At 36.0% G+C, this 16,291-nt stretch overlaps 1 protein-coding gene across 1 annotated transcript; it reads right to left on the reverse strand.

Annotated features, from left to right (window-relative positions):
• Positions 1–476: 476 nt before the first annotated feature.
• On the reverse strand, positions 477–16,056 carry LOC118197173 (syntaxin-binding protein 2-like). The gene is made up of 3 exons (XM_035368683.2): positions 15,841–16,056; positions 15,627–15,758; positions 477–663 (listed from the first exon to the last, which is right to left on the reverse strand). Exons 1-3 carry the CDS (start codon positions 15,896–15,898, stop codon positions 536–538), a joined length of 318 nt encoding a protein of 105 aa, XP_035224574.1. The 5' UTR covers positions 15,899–16,056; the 3' UTR covers positions 477–535.
• Positions 16,057–16,291: the final 235 nt, after the last annotated feature.

The raw sequence follows: 16,291 nt of genomic DNA on the forward strand, positions 1-16,291 counted from the left end.
TTTCTTGATATGTATTTTGCATTTAGTACAACCTGGAAACAGAAACTCATTAAACTTATACATCATTGTCTTATTGGAGTAAGTACCCTTATCTGGATAATTGATTTCTTGAGGGACAAAAAATTAAAGTACACTACAGTGGATAATTATCCAAGAGCTAGAAAATCCTTGCAGGTGTTCCACAGGGTTCTTATTTTAGCCTACTTCTCTTCCTGTTATATGTGAACAACATTCACCTGAACCTTAAAAAAGATACTAAAGTGGCCTGCCACGCAGATGACATCGCGATCTGGCACTCCAGGAAAGATATTAGGATATTCATGAATTTGAAACAGTGCTCCAGAAATCCTTAAATGGGATCGTAAAGTGGACGCAGAGCTTAAAACTCAAGATCAATGCTGAAAACATAGAGATGTAGTGAATTCAAAATTATACACTTTGTGCTTTAAAAAAAAAAAAAAAAAAAGAGTCACGGGGGAAAAAAAAGGATATACACAGTATATTAAAGGCATACGCAATAAATTTCTGAAATGCATTACCAACAGTTAATTAAAAGAATGTAAAATAAATAAAGTTTGCATATTACTTCTTCTGAAGAAGTTAAAATATAAATTGCTGAAAGATAAGGTATAGATTGGCGCTCTTGCTCCATTTCTTCTATAACTGTAATAATAAAAATTTCATTTAATGTTTTTCACAATTATTAATAATAAAAGTAAGTACTGATGTTTGGAAAATTATTCAATGTCAGTTGTTTTATCGATCTTTAGCTTTTTCTAAATCATTACAGCAACTATTTTCTTGAGAGAAATTCACATTTTTTTATTTGAATGACTACTTTTTGGATCAAAGAAATTTATTATTCTTTAGGCAGTATTTGCCAAACTGATTATAGTTATTTCATTTTCATTCTAACGCAAAAGTTTCTTACAAGTTGCAAAAAAAAATTTCCATTTAAAAGTAAAATTACACAATTCAAAAATGCAGTAACTTTTCTGCTGAAAATCAGCCTGTTATGCCCATTAAACTTAAAAGTTTTTTTTACTCGTAATCCTAAAAATTGGATTTTTACTCTAAGATCGGTGCTTTATCATAAACAGCATTCTCTCAGAATGCTAGCTGCAGATGTCATCAAATTTTGTTGTCCCATTGAGAGGAGAGTCATTTTGAAGATTTCTAATATGACTAACAACTGTAAAACTTTGGTTTTTGGAGGGTAATGTGAGCAGTTGGAATATATATAATAAATTCTTGAATGCAAGCATTTAAAACTATTAAATATTTAAGTATTACAACAGTTTAATTAATACATTTTAAGTACACTCATGTCCATAAATTAAGGATAATTCAAGTCACGCGGAAATCGAACTCTAAAATAAATATTTCACCTGTAAAATCACTACACACGCCTTCAAGAATCATATGAAAATTTCAGGAAGTAACCAGATGACACCGATGGTACGTCACAATGACGAGAGCGTAAGAGAGTGATATATAAGGAATACAGGCAAAGAAGTAAATTGTTCGCAGGCGCTTTATAAGCATTTCAGTGCAATAACCGAATAGTTATGACACAAAGGACGCATTTGGATGATTTTTTACGTGGTAGAATTATCGGCCGTCTGGAATGGGGGCGTACCCAACTGAAAGTATCAGACGAACTTGCAATTGCCTGTGTGTCATCTCCAGGCATTGGCAACGATTCCAAGATGATGGTAATGTGAGTAGACGTTACAGCACAGGTCGCCCCAGAGTTACAACGCGGAATGAGGACCGGTATTAGCAGTTACTGCCAAAAGAAACAGCCGGAGCACAGTCTCAGACCTGTCTTGTCAGCCCTCTTCAGCCACTGGTATGACAATTTAAAGGCAGACCGTGTACAGAGTTTAGGGCAGATTGGTATATATGCTCGTAGACCTGTCAGATGTGTTCCACTTACTGCAACTCACTGTCGCCTGCGGTTAGCCTGGAGTAGAGAGCATGCATTGTGGACACCGCAACAGTGGGCATGTGTGATGTTTTCCGACGAGTCCAGGTTTAGCTTGCAGTCTGATTCTCGCCGGACTTTCATATGGAGAGCACCAAGTCCCGTTACCACCAAGAAAATATCACTGAACGACACCGTTACGGTGGTGCAGGAGTGCTCGTTTGGGGTGAAATTATTCTGGGTTCCAGAACTGACCTGCATGTTCAAATTGGAACCATGACAAGCCAAATCTATCGGGACGTCATTCTGGAACAACATGTACGTTTGTTTCGGGGCGCCATGGGCGCACAATTTGTGTTTATGGATGACAACGCCCGTCCTCACCGTGCAAACATCGTAAGCGAATGCCTTCAATCGGAGGATATCACCCATATGGACTGGCCAACATTCTCACCGGACTTGAATCCAGTAGAGCACGTATGGGACATGCTTGGCCGACGAGTTGCAGCCCGTCAACCTCCTCCTACATGTCTACCAGAACTTCGGAAAGCATTGCTTTTTGAGTGGTGTAATATCCTCCCAAGATCAGATCGATAATTTGATACTCAGCATGCCTAGGCGTTGTACGGACTGTATTGCATCGTCTGGGAGACATACGATGTATTAACAATCAATACCAAGCATGTAATATTGTTTTTTTGTAAATAGGTTGTTTTTGTAATTTGCTCTAGGGAGAAAAAATCGCTAATTTTTTTTAATAATATCAAACATATAGCATCTTTTTTTGCTCTTTACCTTTTGTTTAATAAATAAGTTTTACAAATAAGTCAAATTTGTTTTGCTTCTAACTCTTCCTTTGTCTGATTTTGCATTATCCTTAATTTATGGACATGAGTGTATTTAACAGTAGAATTACAAATGACTAACATACACCTATTCAGTTTTCTAATATATCAGTATTTCTAATGCTAAATAATATTCAACATTCATCTGAATATGGAATTTGGTAATTCAAATATAAAGACTGTGGACAACTATTCAGTTATAAAGACTGTATCATTAACCCTATACAGAATATGATCAAATTGAGATATCCGTGTTTATTGTGGTTATATAATTTTTTACACATGAAAATGATTATCCATACCCGCACCGAAAATCTGCGAAGTCATTTCTGATTTTGGACAGCATGTGCAAACATGTTGCTATGTTTGGAGAAAAACCCTTGTTTCAGTACCTTTACGTCTATTTCAACAATACACCCAGTGCTATTAATGTTTTTACACTATTGTTTTATACAAGACATACAACACACTTCTCAACTTTTTACAATAAAGTTCTCTCGATGTATACAAATGGTCTGTTTTTGTTGAGAAAATTTTCAAAGAACTTTACAAACTCAGCACTCAGCATCATACACAACTGCAGCATGGAAATCCTAAAATGAGAAATAAAATAGTGCCTTGAGTGGAAAGTGCCTTGGAAATAAAATAGTGCCTTGTGTGTGCCAAACTTGTGTGGAAAGCTAAGTCTGAGTTTTGCCAAAGATGACAAAATTGCAGTATGCAATCAAAAGCTATTCTAAAACACTGAAATTCCCATAGAAGGGATTATATTATGCAGTCACACTTGTGAAAATGTTCAATGAAGAATAAAGAATCTAAGGGGATTCTATCTTGGCCATAATACTATGCGCATACTTGGGTTGCCTTATAAATAATTTTTGGTGACACTCTGGGTTCCCACATACACGGTACATTGCCTCTTCGATACTTTATGGTAGGGGTGCAGATAACTGGAAAGTACCTTCTTTTTGTTATAATCCCATTTCTTCAAAAAGGGTAATAACCACCTCATGAAATTAAAATGTGATTTGAAGTCGAACTGGCTATACAGCACTTGTTCATGTTCGAAAGAAAAAAATTGTCTAAACATAAACATGATTTTTGGAATACATACTCCTTTCTTTATTGCTGTATAATTCATTTACTTATTGTAATAATAACTAGTGTGGTGTATTTAATTACGGCAAATCACACTAGGGCTATCTGCCAAAGGGGAGGGATGCCTTTCGTGGAGGACTTTCTAAGGGAAACTGGCTCGTATACACGTTACACATGGGGAAAACCACGAAAACACCCATGCAGCCAGCCCGTTCGCGGGATTCGAACCTCGGACTGAACTACCACTGTTCAGCGACTTTACCGCTCGGCCGCTGGTGAGCTGTAATAATAACTGAGTTTTGAGAATAAAAGTTTTTATCAAATTAATCACAACATGATGGTTGATTAGAATAATTGCATCAGAGAGGTATGTAGCAGTTCCTTATTATACGAGGGCCATCCAGGAAGTAGATTACGTTTCCGTCTGTGTCCGCAAGGGGCGGGGCTAGCGCGGCCATCTTGGGGTCAGAGCGTTGCGCAGCTCAGTCTGCATCTAGCCGTGCTAGTGAGAGGTTCGTGCTGTGCTCCGTTCAGATACTGTGACGGTTTGAAATGTCTGCGTTAATTGAAAATCCCGCGAGGTGCGCTCAGTAATAAGGTTTCTGACTGCAAAAAACTGTAAACCGATAGAAATCTATCGGCAGCTTCGTGAAGTGTATGGGGACAACATTATCACTGAAGGTGGAGTGCGTCAGTGGGTCATAAGATTTCAAAATGGCCGAACCAATGTTCACGACGAAGATCGAAGTGGGAGACCCAGCATAGTGACCGCCGAACTTCTCGAAAAAGTCGATGCTTAAGTCCGTGAAAATCGAAATTTCACAATAACGGAACTTTCTTTGAGTTTTCCACAAATTTCGCGAAGTTTGTTGCACGAAATCATCAGCGAAAAGCTTGGTTACCACAAGTTTTGTGCAAGATGGAAGGCAAGAAGAGGTAACGAAGTGGTTGAAGGCGCAGGCGGCCGAATTTTTCGACGAAGGAATTTCCAAGCTCGTACATCGCTACGATAAATGCCTTAATTTGTATGGTGACTATGTAGAAAAGTAGTATTTGAGAGTGGCTTTCATCTGTATATAATAAAATTTGTTTCCTATACTTTGTTTATTTTTTTATTCCATAACGTAATCTACTTTCTGGATAGCCCTCGTATCATCTTAATGTTAAAATCAATGGACGTTACAAAAGTTTGGAAATTAGTGACAGCTTATTCACAAAAAGGAAAAATGATTTCAGCCATGTTCCATGTTCTTTCTTCGCTACGGTTTTAGAGGATTTTGCAAAGAAATTAGAAAGTCAAAATCGCAATAACAACCTTGTATTTACCGTAACTATATTAAAACACTCAATCGATTTCGCGGGCAGCTAAAAGTCCATCCTCATCAGGAGAACGCAATTTCTAGAAAGGGGAAAAAAGAAGAAAAATAAAGCATTGGCAAAGGAGTCTCAGAAACGCGTGGTCCTTATTAGCAATGCACGTGGTCGTAACCGGATTTTGAATCAGAGTTACACTGGCCGCCTACTTTTACTGAGCCAGGCGATCTGATGAAACATAACTTTATTCGAAGTTCAGACTTGGTGCGTGAAGGTGCAGTTGCCCCTCGCTCCCTATTTTTTCGACTTCTCTGATTTTCTTGCGTTTAAGTCTATGTGTCATATGTTTGATCAGATAGCCTGGCTCAGTAAAAGTAGGCGGCCAGCGTAACTCTGATTCAAAAATCCGGTTACGACCACGTGCAGTGCTAATAAGGACCACGTGTTTCTGAGACTCCTTTGGTAATGCTTTATTTTTCTTCTTTTTTTCCCCTTTCTAGGAATTTCGTTCTCCTGATGAGGAGGGAGCTTAGCTGCGCTCGAAATCGATTGAGTGTTTTAATATACTTACGCTAAATACAAAGTTGTTATTGCGATTTTGATTGTCACATTGGCATGTTTCTCTTCTATTCTAAATCAGAAAGTGTTTCCATGATAATATTCCCGATTATAGCAATTCATGTAATATCGAGAAATGTACAAGGGAAAAAAAGAATCAAAATACACTGCTGGCCACCGTAAATGCAACATCCTGAAAGAAGCATGCAAATAACATGAAATTTACAACAGTTAGCGGAGGTAAGATATGCAAATGATCAGAATTTCAGCGCAGACGCACATCACGCGCGCCTGTGGCGCCACTTCAAAGCGCTATTTAAGGCTCAGAGTTTTCAACGATTTCAAGTTCGGCAATTGTGTTTTTCTTGTGGTTTTTTCAAAAAAACGGTCAATTATGCCTCGTGGTAAACAGGGATGTTCGTTTGATCAAGTATCCGAGTTCGACAGAGGAAGGATAGTGGCCTACCGAGAGTGTGGATTATCTTTCAGGGAAATCAGTAGTCGTGTTAGACGAAACCAAACAATTGTAATGCGGATATGTGACCGTTGGATGCAGGAGGGTACGACGGACCGACATGGTCGATCGCATCCACCTCAGTGCAGGAACATTGTACGCATGGCAGTGACGGATCGCTCAGTCACATCACGAACCATATCACAGCACATTCAGTCTGTAACGCATCATCCAGTGTCTGCGTGTACCATTCGACGTCGTTTACAGCAGAGTGGTCTGTCCGCAAGACGTCCATTGCTTCGTCTACCTTGATGCAGAACCACAAACGTCTCCGCCGCCAATGGTGCGATGAAAGAAGGATGTGGACGACAGAATGGAATGAAATTGTCTTTATTGACGAGTCACGCTTCTGTCTGCAACACCACAATCGTCGTATTCGAGTCTGGAGACACCGTGGAGAGAGGATGCTGAGCAGCTGCGTTATTCACCGCCACACTGGTCCTGCACCGGATATTATGGTATGGGGCGGTATTGGATATCACTCTCGCACTCCTTTAGTACGCATTGCCGGTACTTTAAACAGCCAGCGTTACATCTCCGAAGTGTTGGAGTCAGTTGTCTTTCTTTAACTTCATGGCTTGCCCACAGCCATACTTCAACAGGATAATGCGCGATCACACGTGGCACGCATTGTCCAAGGGTTCTTTGTCAATCGTCAGATTGAATTGCTTCCCTGGCCGGCTCGCTCTCCGGATCTTTCGCCAATAGAAAACATGTGGTCCATGGTTGCTGAACGATTGACCCAGATTACATCCCAAGCTGCTACACCAGATCAACTTTGGAAACGTATGGAAGCTGCTTGGTCTGCTGTAACCCAGGAACACATCCAAACTCTCTTTGAATCAATGCCGAGGCGTGTGGCAGCGGTGATCTCCAACAATGGCGGCTACTCAGGCTACTGATTTTGGAAGAAACCACATTTCACAGAAGTCTATAAATTTAATCATTTGATACTTGGTCAACATGTTATCTATTAAATAAATTCCGTTGTGATATCTCTTGTCTTTCTTGGTGTTGCAATTTTGGTGGCCACCAGTGTACACCAATATGCACCAACTGCGATACTACTATATGCGGTGTTTATTCTGGGGTTCTATCGCCTGAGCAATACTTCCCAGATAAATAAGTTAGTTTCCTGCGGAGCCTTACATTGAAAAATTTCCCTGCCTTATCTCTCTATGGAAGGACGTAGCCAATTCTGGAAAAAAGTATTGGCACCATTGCCATGTAAATCCAGCGTTAAAAGCTGCATTCTTGTAATGACGGGTAAAGCTGGAGGAGGCGGGGTCAGTCAAGAGAAGGAGCCAATCAGCGTTGTGATAGATGATGCGAGGCATGTCGTGAAGTAGAAATGAAGGATAATTCACGAACTACTGTGAGGAATGCCAAATATTACCCCTTAAAATGTTCGTACAAATATGGTTAATTGTAATATTGGTTACTTCATTATACTGAAGTAGGCAAACGTATGCAGAGACAAAATCGTTCCCTGAATTCAGTCTGATGGATGCTGCTGATATGCGACTGGTCGACGTCATCAGTGGGCGTGTGTCATACGAGAAGCTGTTCTTGAGTGAAAAATGTAATAAAGGAGTTAAGATCTGTTAAGAATTAATCTTCCATATGTCTAAGTTGGTAAGAGGCATAGGGACGGAGAAATAGGTCATCCATGATGATTTTTCATATTCCAGAACACTGTCATAATTGGCAATTTTACTACCTTTAGTTTTCCTGTAGAAGTCGACGTTAAGCTTGGCCAGATGATCCGTCACATAGTCGATTTTTAAGTCCTTATGCAAATTTTCATTTCTTATGTAGAATGGGGCATTAATGATTACGCGCAAGATTTTATTCTGCAGGATTTGCACGTTTCGAATTTTACAGTCTTTAACACTCGCCCATACCGGGGAGACGTACGTGATGATGGGCCTAATCATTGCATTGAAAAGCGTTTTCTTTCTTGCAAGATTTAGCCCTGATTCTTTAGCCATAAGTGGATTAAGTGGTCTTAGAATCCCATAAGCTTTTCCTTTGACACTGTTGATATGAGCTGACCAAGTGAACGAGCGGTTAAAGGTGACTCCAAGGTATTTGGCCGAACGTACAATAGGTATAGATTTCACAAAAAGACTGACGGTGCAATCAAGAGTGTCTGTGGTTTTATATTTCCTGATCACTAGAATTTTAGATTTCTCGGAATTAATTTTAACTTTCCACTTGCGGCACCAGTTTACAATGGCTGGAATTTGGAATTGAATTTTTCCAAGGGCATAATTTGACCTTCTAGAATTAGCGATAATTGCGGTGTCATCCGCATAGCAAGCTACCATGATGTTGGGGTCTTCTGAGAATTTCGGGAAGTCATTCGCGTATATTAAATACATAATTGGACCTAAAATACTTCCCTGGAGGACACCAGCATGAATATGATGAGAAATTGAGTATTGATCTCCCTGTCGTACCGAGAAAGTCCTATTTTGAAGGAAAGATCTGACTACGAACACTAATTCCCTCGGGAAATGCATATTAATGAATTTGAAGAGTAGTCCTTCATGCCAGACGCGGTCAAAAGCTTTGGTCACGGCTAGCATAAGGATAGCTGCGCTGTTTTTATGGTGAATAGCTGCACCAATGAATTCCGTAACACGGACCAGCTGATGTGAAGTCGAGAGTCCTCTCCTGAATCCATGTTGTTCATCTGCGATAAGATCTAGATAAGGCTTAATTCGGTTGTATATAATTCTTTCGAAAATCTTTCCCATCGTCGATAGGAGACTTATTGATCTATAAATCGCCGGTTCGTCAGGAGGCTTCTCTGGTTTTTGTATCATGAATATACTGGCTTGTTTCCAAGGTGAAGGAAAATAGGGGCGTGAAAGACAAGCATTGTAAATTCCGGTACATATGGATAGGCACTGGCAGATATGGCACCAAAAAATACATTGGTATGGCTTTAACAGAAAAGTAGCCTTTATGCCCAGCTTTATCTTAAATATATTCAAAATATAGAAATTAAATTTTTTTCGGCTGATCTTTGGAATATGGTAACTGGTAGTTTTGCGTTTGGCGACATTTTGGAGGCGATAAAGGTTACTACCTAGGACTTTGGTAATAATGTGAGAAGTACTCAGTTCCGATTACGCATTATTTTGTGTGAGGGAAATGAAAGATCATGAGATATGTCATGTGTCATTAATGGACGAATTACAGTTCTTTAATCGGAAAAGGGGGGAAATCTGGAAAAAATCTGGAAATTTTGTATTTAGCTTTATTCTGTGTTGTGTGAAACAGTGTTGGTTAATTTTTGGATCCCATGGCCCTAACTAAAGTGAATTCGAAATGGGTATTTAGTGGGATTGAAAGGAGTAGTAATAAGTGTTTTTTTAAGGTTTTGCGAGATAGAAGTAAAGATGTTTTATTAAGTTATTTATTTTACCTGGTACCTTGCTGTGAACTATAAGTATGATTTTAAAGATCCTGAAACAGGCGCACATACGCTTGCTTTTTATTTAGCGGAGGAAATAAGAAAAGTTTATCGGCCACGTAATCAAGATTCTGAAGAAGATTAGGTAAGTTAGTATTTTTAATTATTTGAGGTTATTATTTTTATGCATTTTTCTAAATGTAAGGAGTAAAATAAAGTAATATGGTATTATTGGAAAATTGTTATTAGCAATGATTTAGTTTAAAGTAATTAGGATTATAAGCTAATTTTTATTAATTTAATGTATGTGCTTATTTATATTTTAAGTAGCGTTTTTGAATTTAATTATATTTTAATTAAATGATAGTTATTTTGTGAATTATATGTTTGTAGGAATTTGGTATACGTTTCAGTGGAAGTAAACGTGCATGGAAATAATTTAAATATTTGACACTAAGTATTTGTAACCATTTATAATGTTTGAGGTATGAATTCGTTGGTGACGTTTAAAATATAATAGATAATTTAGAGGTAAAAGTTTTTGGATATTTTATTTATTTTATACGTGGGAATGTTCATCTTTGGAAAGGGTATATACTTTTTCGCGATCAGGTAATTTCATATATGTTCTTTTTACCGGATTTAAAGATTCACAAAATTTTCATGCATTTTCGTGAAATTTTTCTAATTTATGAGAAAAAAGCAGTGTACATGGATATAGTGAAGAGTGTGCGTAATGCCATTTTTGTGCAATTCTGGGATGTTTTTTTAAGTAAAAATAAGTCAACGTGTACATGGTTTAGTGATATTTTAATTAAATGATAGTTATTTTGTGAATTTTATGTTTGTAGGAATTTGGTATACATTTCAGTTGAAGTAAACGTGCATGGAAATAATTTAAATATTTGACACTAAGTATTCGTAACCATTTGTAATGTTTGCGGTATGAATTCGTTGGTGACGTTTATAATATAATAGATAATTTAGAAGTAAAAGTTTTTGGATTATTTATTTATTTTATACGTGGAAATGTCCATCCTTGGAAAGGGTATATACTTTTTCGCGATCAGGTAATTTCATATATGTGCTTTTTACCGAGTTTAAAGATTCACAGAATTTTTTTGCATTTTCGTGCAAATTTTTGTAATTTATGAGTAAATAGCAGTGTAGATAGATAAAGTTAAGAGTGTGTGCAATGCCATTTTTGTGCAATTCTGGGATGTTTTTTTAAGTAAAAATAAGTCGACGTGTAAATGGTTTATGTGTATGTGCTATTCTGAAAAACGCGCAAGAAGTTTGCGATTGTGCACTTTTTCCCAATTTTGCAGTTAATATTTGTCATGAGTAATCAGTTTTGTTACATAAAATTTCTGGCATAATTGTAAATCGGCTAGTAGATTGTTGGAAAAAGTGTTCAGTAAATAAAAAGAAAAGAAACATGTCTTTACTTCGTGAAGAGAAAATGGCGGCGGAAAAAAAAAAAAAAAAATAGAGGGTTGCTGTAGCAGAGTTGGTCGCCACATTTTCGCCAAAAAATCGTCAAGTTACCATAATCCAAAGATGAACCTTTTTTTCCCAACCTTCTCCTGCTTCCGATTTCTTAGAAGGGCTTCAAAAATGATTTCCAAGGTATTGCTCCCGCCTTCTTCGCATGCCTTCGTGGTGTAATGGTTAGCACGATAGACGCGTATTCGAGAGGTCCGAGGTTCGAGTCCCGGCGAGGGCATTGCTCATTTTTTCATTGTCTTCTGCTTCGGAATAACTAATGTCTTTACAGCGGCGCCCGAAATAAAAAAAAGATGGTGGATGATGATTCTACCCCACCAGGATTTAGCGAATGGGTTTCCAGTAGCCTTTTAAAAAGGGGAGTATATAATGTATTTCTCCCGCCTTCTTAGCCTACCTTCGTGGTGTAATGGTCAGCACGTTCAGCGCGTACTCGAGAGATCCGAGGTTCGAGTCCCGGCGAGGGCATTGCTCATTTTTCATGTTTTCTGCTTCAAAATAACCTAATGTTTCTACACTGTAGTCATAAGCATCTATATTTAACAGGAATTTGAATCTACGTTGATCAAGCACAGTAGAAGCTTGCATTAAACTATTATAGTAACCAGGATGATAGTTAAGGATTTAGGGTGAATTATTTCCTTACAAGTATTATATCGTTACAGATTAAGTATAAATTTTAAAACAAAATAAAATAAATTCTTCGAGAAAAAAAATATGAATATTACCTCAGATTCACCAATGGTCAATATTTAAATTATTACTTTGGGAAACAAGACTGATTCTGCCACGTTTTTCTGTTTAAGTGCTTAAGTTTATAATTTACATGTTAAACGACTATGAAAAACTAAATGTTTAGGGACTGATAAAACTGCTTTCATTAACTTTAGAAAAATCGGAACTGCTTGCTGATTCATTCGTATAATTCTGATCAAGAATAAATTACCCTTATTAATAAGTCCGAGAATAACTAACAGGATTTCAATTAATAATGTACTTCAAAACAATTATTTAGTTTCTAGGAAGAAAGTTTCGAAAGCTTTTTTAAGTTTCAATAAAGCAATAAAATATATAACTTTTTTAAATATTTAAGCTTATCATGTTAAAAATTAAGGAAGATAACCAAATTAATAACAGTACAAAGTCCGCGATCTGGACTTGTCAGCATTTCAGCTATGTGTCATATGTCATCAATTGAATGTCTTGACCGATTCAATACTGAGCTCCAAAGTAGATCGAATTCCGTTCAAGATATAGCTTTATTGTTCGGGATTCTGCAGACAAATACTATACTTTTAGCAAACACTGAAGAGTTGAAATTAGCTGTCTCAAAATTTACGGATTTTATGATGAGGTTTCAGAAATAGAACTTCTCTTAGAGATACCAAGATTTAGAAGACATTTAAAAGCGGCCAAGTTACAGTTTCTAATTGGGTGTCTCTTGACTTTTTGAAATTCATCGTGGAATGGGATTTTACAAAATCTCTTCTGAATCTTATGGTAGCACTAAACTTATTTATAACAATTTCCGAATGAGTTGCTTTGTGAAACGAGTTTCAGCAAACTAAAATTAGTTACAAAAAATACCAAAAAAGGACTATAAAATTAAAAATACGTAAAAAACGTTTAAAACCAACCCCCCCCCCACCAAAAAAAGTCAAAACTTTTGATTTTCTCGATTTTTCCTATCCCTTAATTTCCTCGAGCTAATGTGGCTCCCTCTAGTGACAACCATTTATCCAACTTTCCTATTTCTGCTCACTAATTAGATATTTTTCTGATGTGGAGGTACATGGTATTGAAACATAGGCACTCCGTAAGTTAAAATCATTGGCATTGGTAAACTAAAATTAATTAAAAACTACCTGCGGGCAACAATGACCCAAACGGAGACTCCACAATCTCGCATATTAACAGTAGAACACGAAGCAACACAATATATAAATTTGGATGATGTGATTTATGAGTTTGCTGCTGTTAAAGCTAAAAAGAAAAAAAAATTAAATGATTGTACACTGCTAAAAAAAAGGCGGTGCAGTTCCATGTGTCTAGTTGTATTGAGCCAATTGACGAAATTCAAATTGCGTTTTTCATTTCTCGAAAGCGCGACTTAGGATATATATTATATTTATATATAGCATTGTTCTAATATAGGTATTTTGACAAAAAATCGGACTTTTTCTGAAATGACATGCCAATTTTTTTCCATATTTCAATTCTACGTCTCAAATTATGCCTAAATATTAAATTTTGTAAAATTTGGAGAAATTCGGGGAATATACGGAGAAATTCAAAAATTTATCTTGCCGAATTTTTTCACTTTGTGCCAGCCCACCAGCGGCCGAGCGGTAAAGTCGCTAAACACTGGTAGTTCGGTCTGAGGTTCGAATCCCGCGAACGGGCTGGCTGCATGGGCGTTTTCTTGGTTTTCCCCATGTGTAACGTGTATACGAGCCAGTTTCCCTTAGAAAGTCCTCCACGAAGGCATCCCTCCCTTAGGCAGATAGCCCTAGTGTGCTTTGCCATAACTAAATACATCATATCACATTCACTTTGTGCCAAGAATAATTCACTTGGCGAACTTCTTTATTTATGGCAACTTATTTCTCTTTCTCTTTTACATTGTTCATGAGCGGAGGAAAAGCTACATCGTTCATGAGCGGAGGAAAAGCTACATCGTTCTTACATTCAAATAATTTTAACAAAATGCTTAAATCACATTTGATGTTATTACCGCTTTCAACAAATATGCCACATTTCAAAAAGCGCTAATATATAATTCAGGTATATCTTCAGAAATTGTGAATAATAAACTCTAATTTTTTGCAGGTATGCTTAGAAATACATCTACTTTAAGATGATGGTAAAGATTTTACAAATTATAACACAAAAATGTTTTTCGAAAAATGTAGAAAAATTATTTAAAAATGCAAATTTTAAAAATAAAGCATAGAAAATGGGCGAATTTGATTTGGAATGAACCTAAATTTCGAAATGTGAAAGGAAGAATCAAATAAGTTTAACAAAAAAAGAGATACTAATAAGTATATACCAAATTCAATTAACATTGAGGAGCTTAAATTTTGAGAGCTAATTTTTTAAAAACTATTCTTGCGATTTTTACAAAGCTTCGCAATTTGGTATAATTTAAGTCATAGGATCGAAATATGGAAAAAAATTGGCATGTCATTTCAGTAAAAGTCAGATTTTGTGTCAAAATACCTATATTAGAACAATGCTATATATAAATCTAATACATAACCTAAGTCGCACATTCGAGACATGAAAAACGCAAGTTAAATTTCGTCAATCAGCCCCATTTTTTTTTTTTTTTTTTCCCACAGTGTACAGAATTTTTTAATTATTAAATAAGTTTATTCACTCTCTTCTTTTACAATACTTAAATTTCATTTAACTTTTACGTCAGTGTTAAAAAATAAAATAGTGCTATTATTAACATAATATTGTAACTTGATTATTAACGAGGGGAAAAAATCGCTAAATAAATAAAAATATAAGTTTACGTTTATACAGTTTTTACTATTTTAAATAGCTATCTATCTTGGAGTGACACCACGACCGGGTGCTAGCTATGCCACTGGTCACGAAATAACTATTCAACCAAGAATGGCTTACCTTCGAATAAGGACTACATATTCAGAATATTTGGGTTATGGCAAAACGCATGCAAGCTGTCTACTTGAGAGAATGGAGGCCTTCATAGTGTACCTTCTAAGGGGAACTGACCTGTATCTATATTACACATGGGGAAAACCATGGAAATTCCTATATAGCCAGTCTGTTTACCAGAATTTAAACTCAAGTTCAGGTTCAGCGATTTTACTACTCAGCCATTGGTGGGCCAAATAAAGCCTGTTTAATCAAATATAAATAATGCTTATAAATAGTACAGATTTTTTTTTTGTTTTGTTTTGATATTTATCGTGTTGTAGAATGTAAATCTTTTACATATGAAATAAATTCGCATTTAAACAAAAATTTAGTTTGTGTACAATTTTTCTCTAACTATAAGCTCAAAAAAATTCTTTTTGTACATAATTTATCTAATTTTTTGAGACTTTACTGTAAAAAATAAATAAAGAATTACTCAAGTTATATGAAAGAGCATGCTTACCAATAGTTACCCTGGAAATGACCAAATGAACAATTATAATTATTTACATTACATGCACTTTAATAGTCAAACACAAATTTTATAATATGGACATCTAAATGTGTTTACTGCATTCAAAACTTGAGCTTTCATAGTTTTTAGAGTAACTGAATGTTATTGATTTTTCAAAGACAATAAATAACCCTCATGTGACGCTATTCAAACTATGAATTAAAAAATTTACTTTTCTTAGATTTATCTCACGAATTAATTATCTTATACATTAACACATTATGAGACAAAATTGGTATAAAATATTAACGTACTAGCAATGTTACAAGCCATGATTTCTTGAGTTTTAAAGCACGTAGCCAGTATACTCATAGCTAGTTTATCAACAATAAGTACTTTCCATTCATTGCGGACCTTAAGAGGATCAAAAATGTTTTCCAATAGTCCTATAAGAAGCAAAACTCCAGTAAATAACTTAATACATATTTATGCATAATACAGTAATAATAGTGAAATAGCCATTCATACTTCGCCGACAAATATTTCTGATACCGACTAAATTTGACTCTTTTCGATGCCAGGGCATTATGAAGAAAGGGATAAATACATCAGAACAACAACAACATAAATTATATGTGCATCGAAATTGGAAAATCGCGGTCTGATGAAGTTCTAATCGAAAGTTACTTCAGTAGCAATACAGGGAGGAGCTTTTAAATTTCGCACGTTCACAAAACGCATTGTTTATTTACACTACAAATTAATGTTGCCATACAAATTCAAATTAAAAAATATATATATATATTATATATCCAAATATCTGCTTTTACAATAAAGGATGATAAAAACATTATTTTTTTTCCCTTTCAAGTGATAAACATTTTATAATTTTTTTTTCTTATAATTATACTGCAATAAACCAAAATATCATAGACGTACAGTTTTCAAGATGCAAAATTGTGAAACATAAATAAGAGCA

This window comes from Stegodyphus dumicola, chromosome 7, assembly GCF_044657685.1.
Source record: "Stegodyphus dumicola isolate Sdum_Otavi_A_Nest chromosome 7, ASM4465768v1".
NCBI classification, from domain to species: domain Eukaryota; kingdom Metazoa; phylum Arthropoda; class Arachnida; order Araneae; family Eresidae; genus Stegodyphus; species Stegodyphus dumicola.

What these genes read in the sequence shown, in the direction of transcription:
- LOC118197173 (XM_035368683.2), bottom strand. Translation starts at nt 15,898, where the DNA reads ATGCCCTGGCATCGAAAAGAGTCAAATTTAGTCGGTATCAGAAATATT. An exon ending in CAGAAATATTTGTCGGCGAA is followed by an intron (nt 15,759 to 15,840) that starts GTATGAATGGCT and finishes TGCTTCTTATAG; the next exon opens with GACTATTGGAAAACATTTTT. An exon ending in CATGGCTTGTAACATTGCTA is followed by an intron (nt 664 to 15,626) that starts GTACGTTAATAT and finishes TTATTATTACAG; the next exon opens with TTATAGAAGAAATGGAGCAA.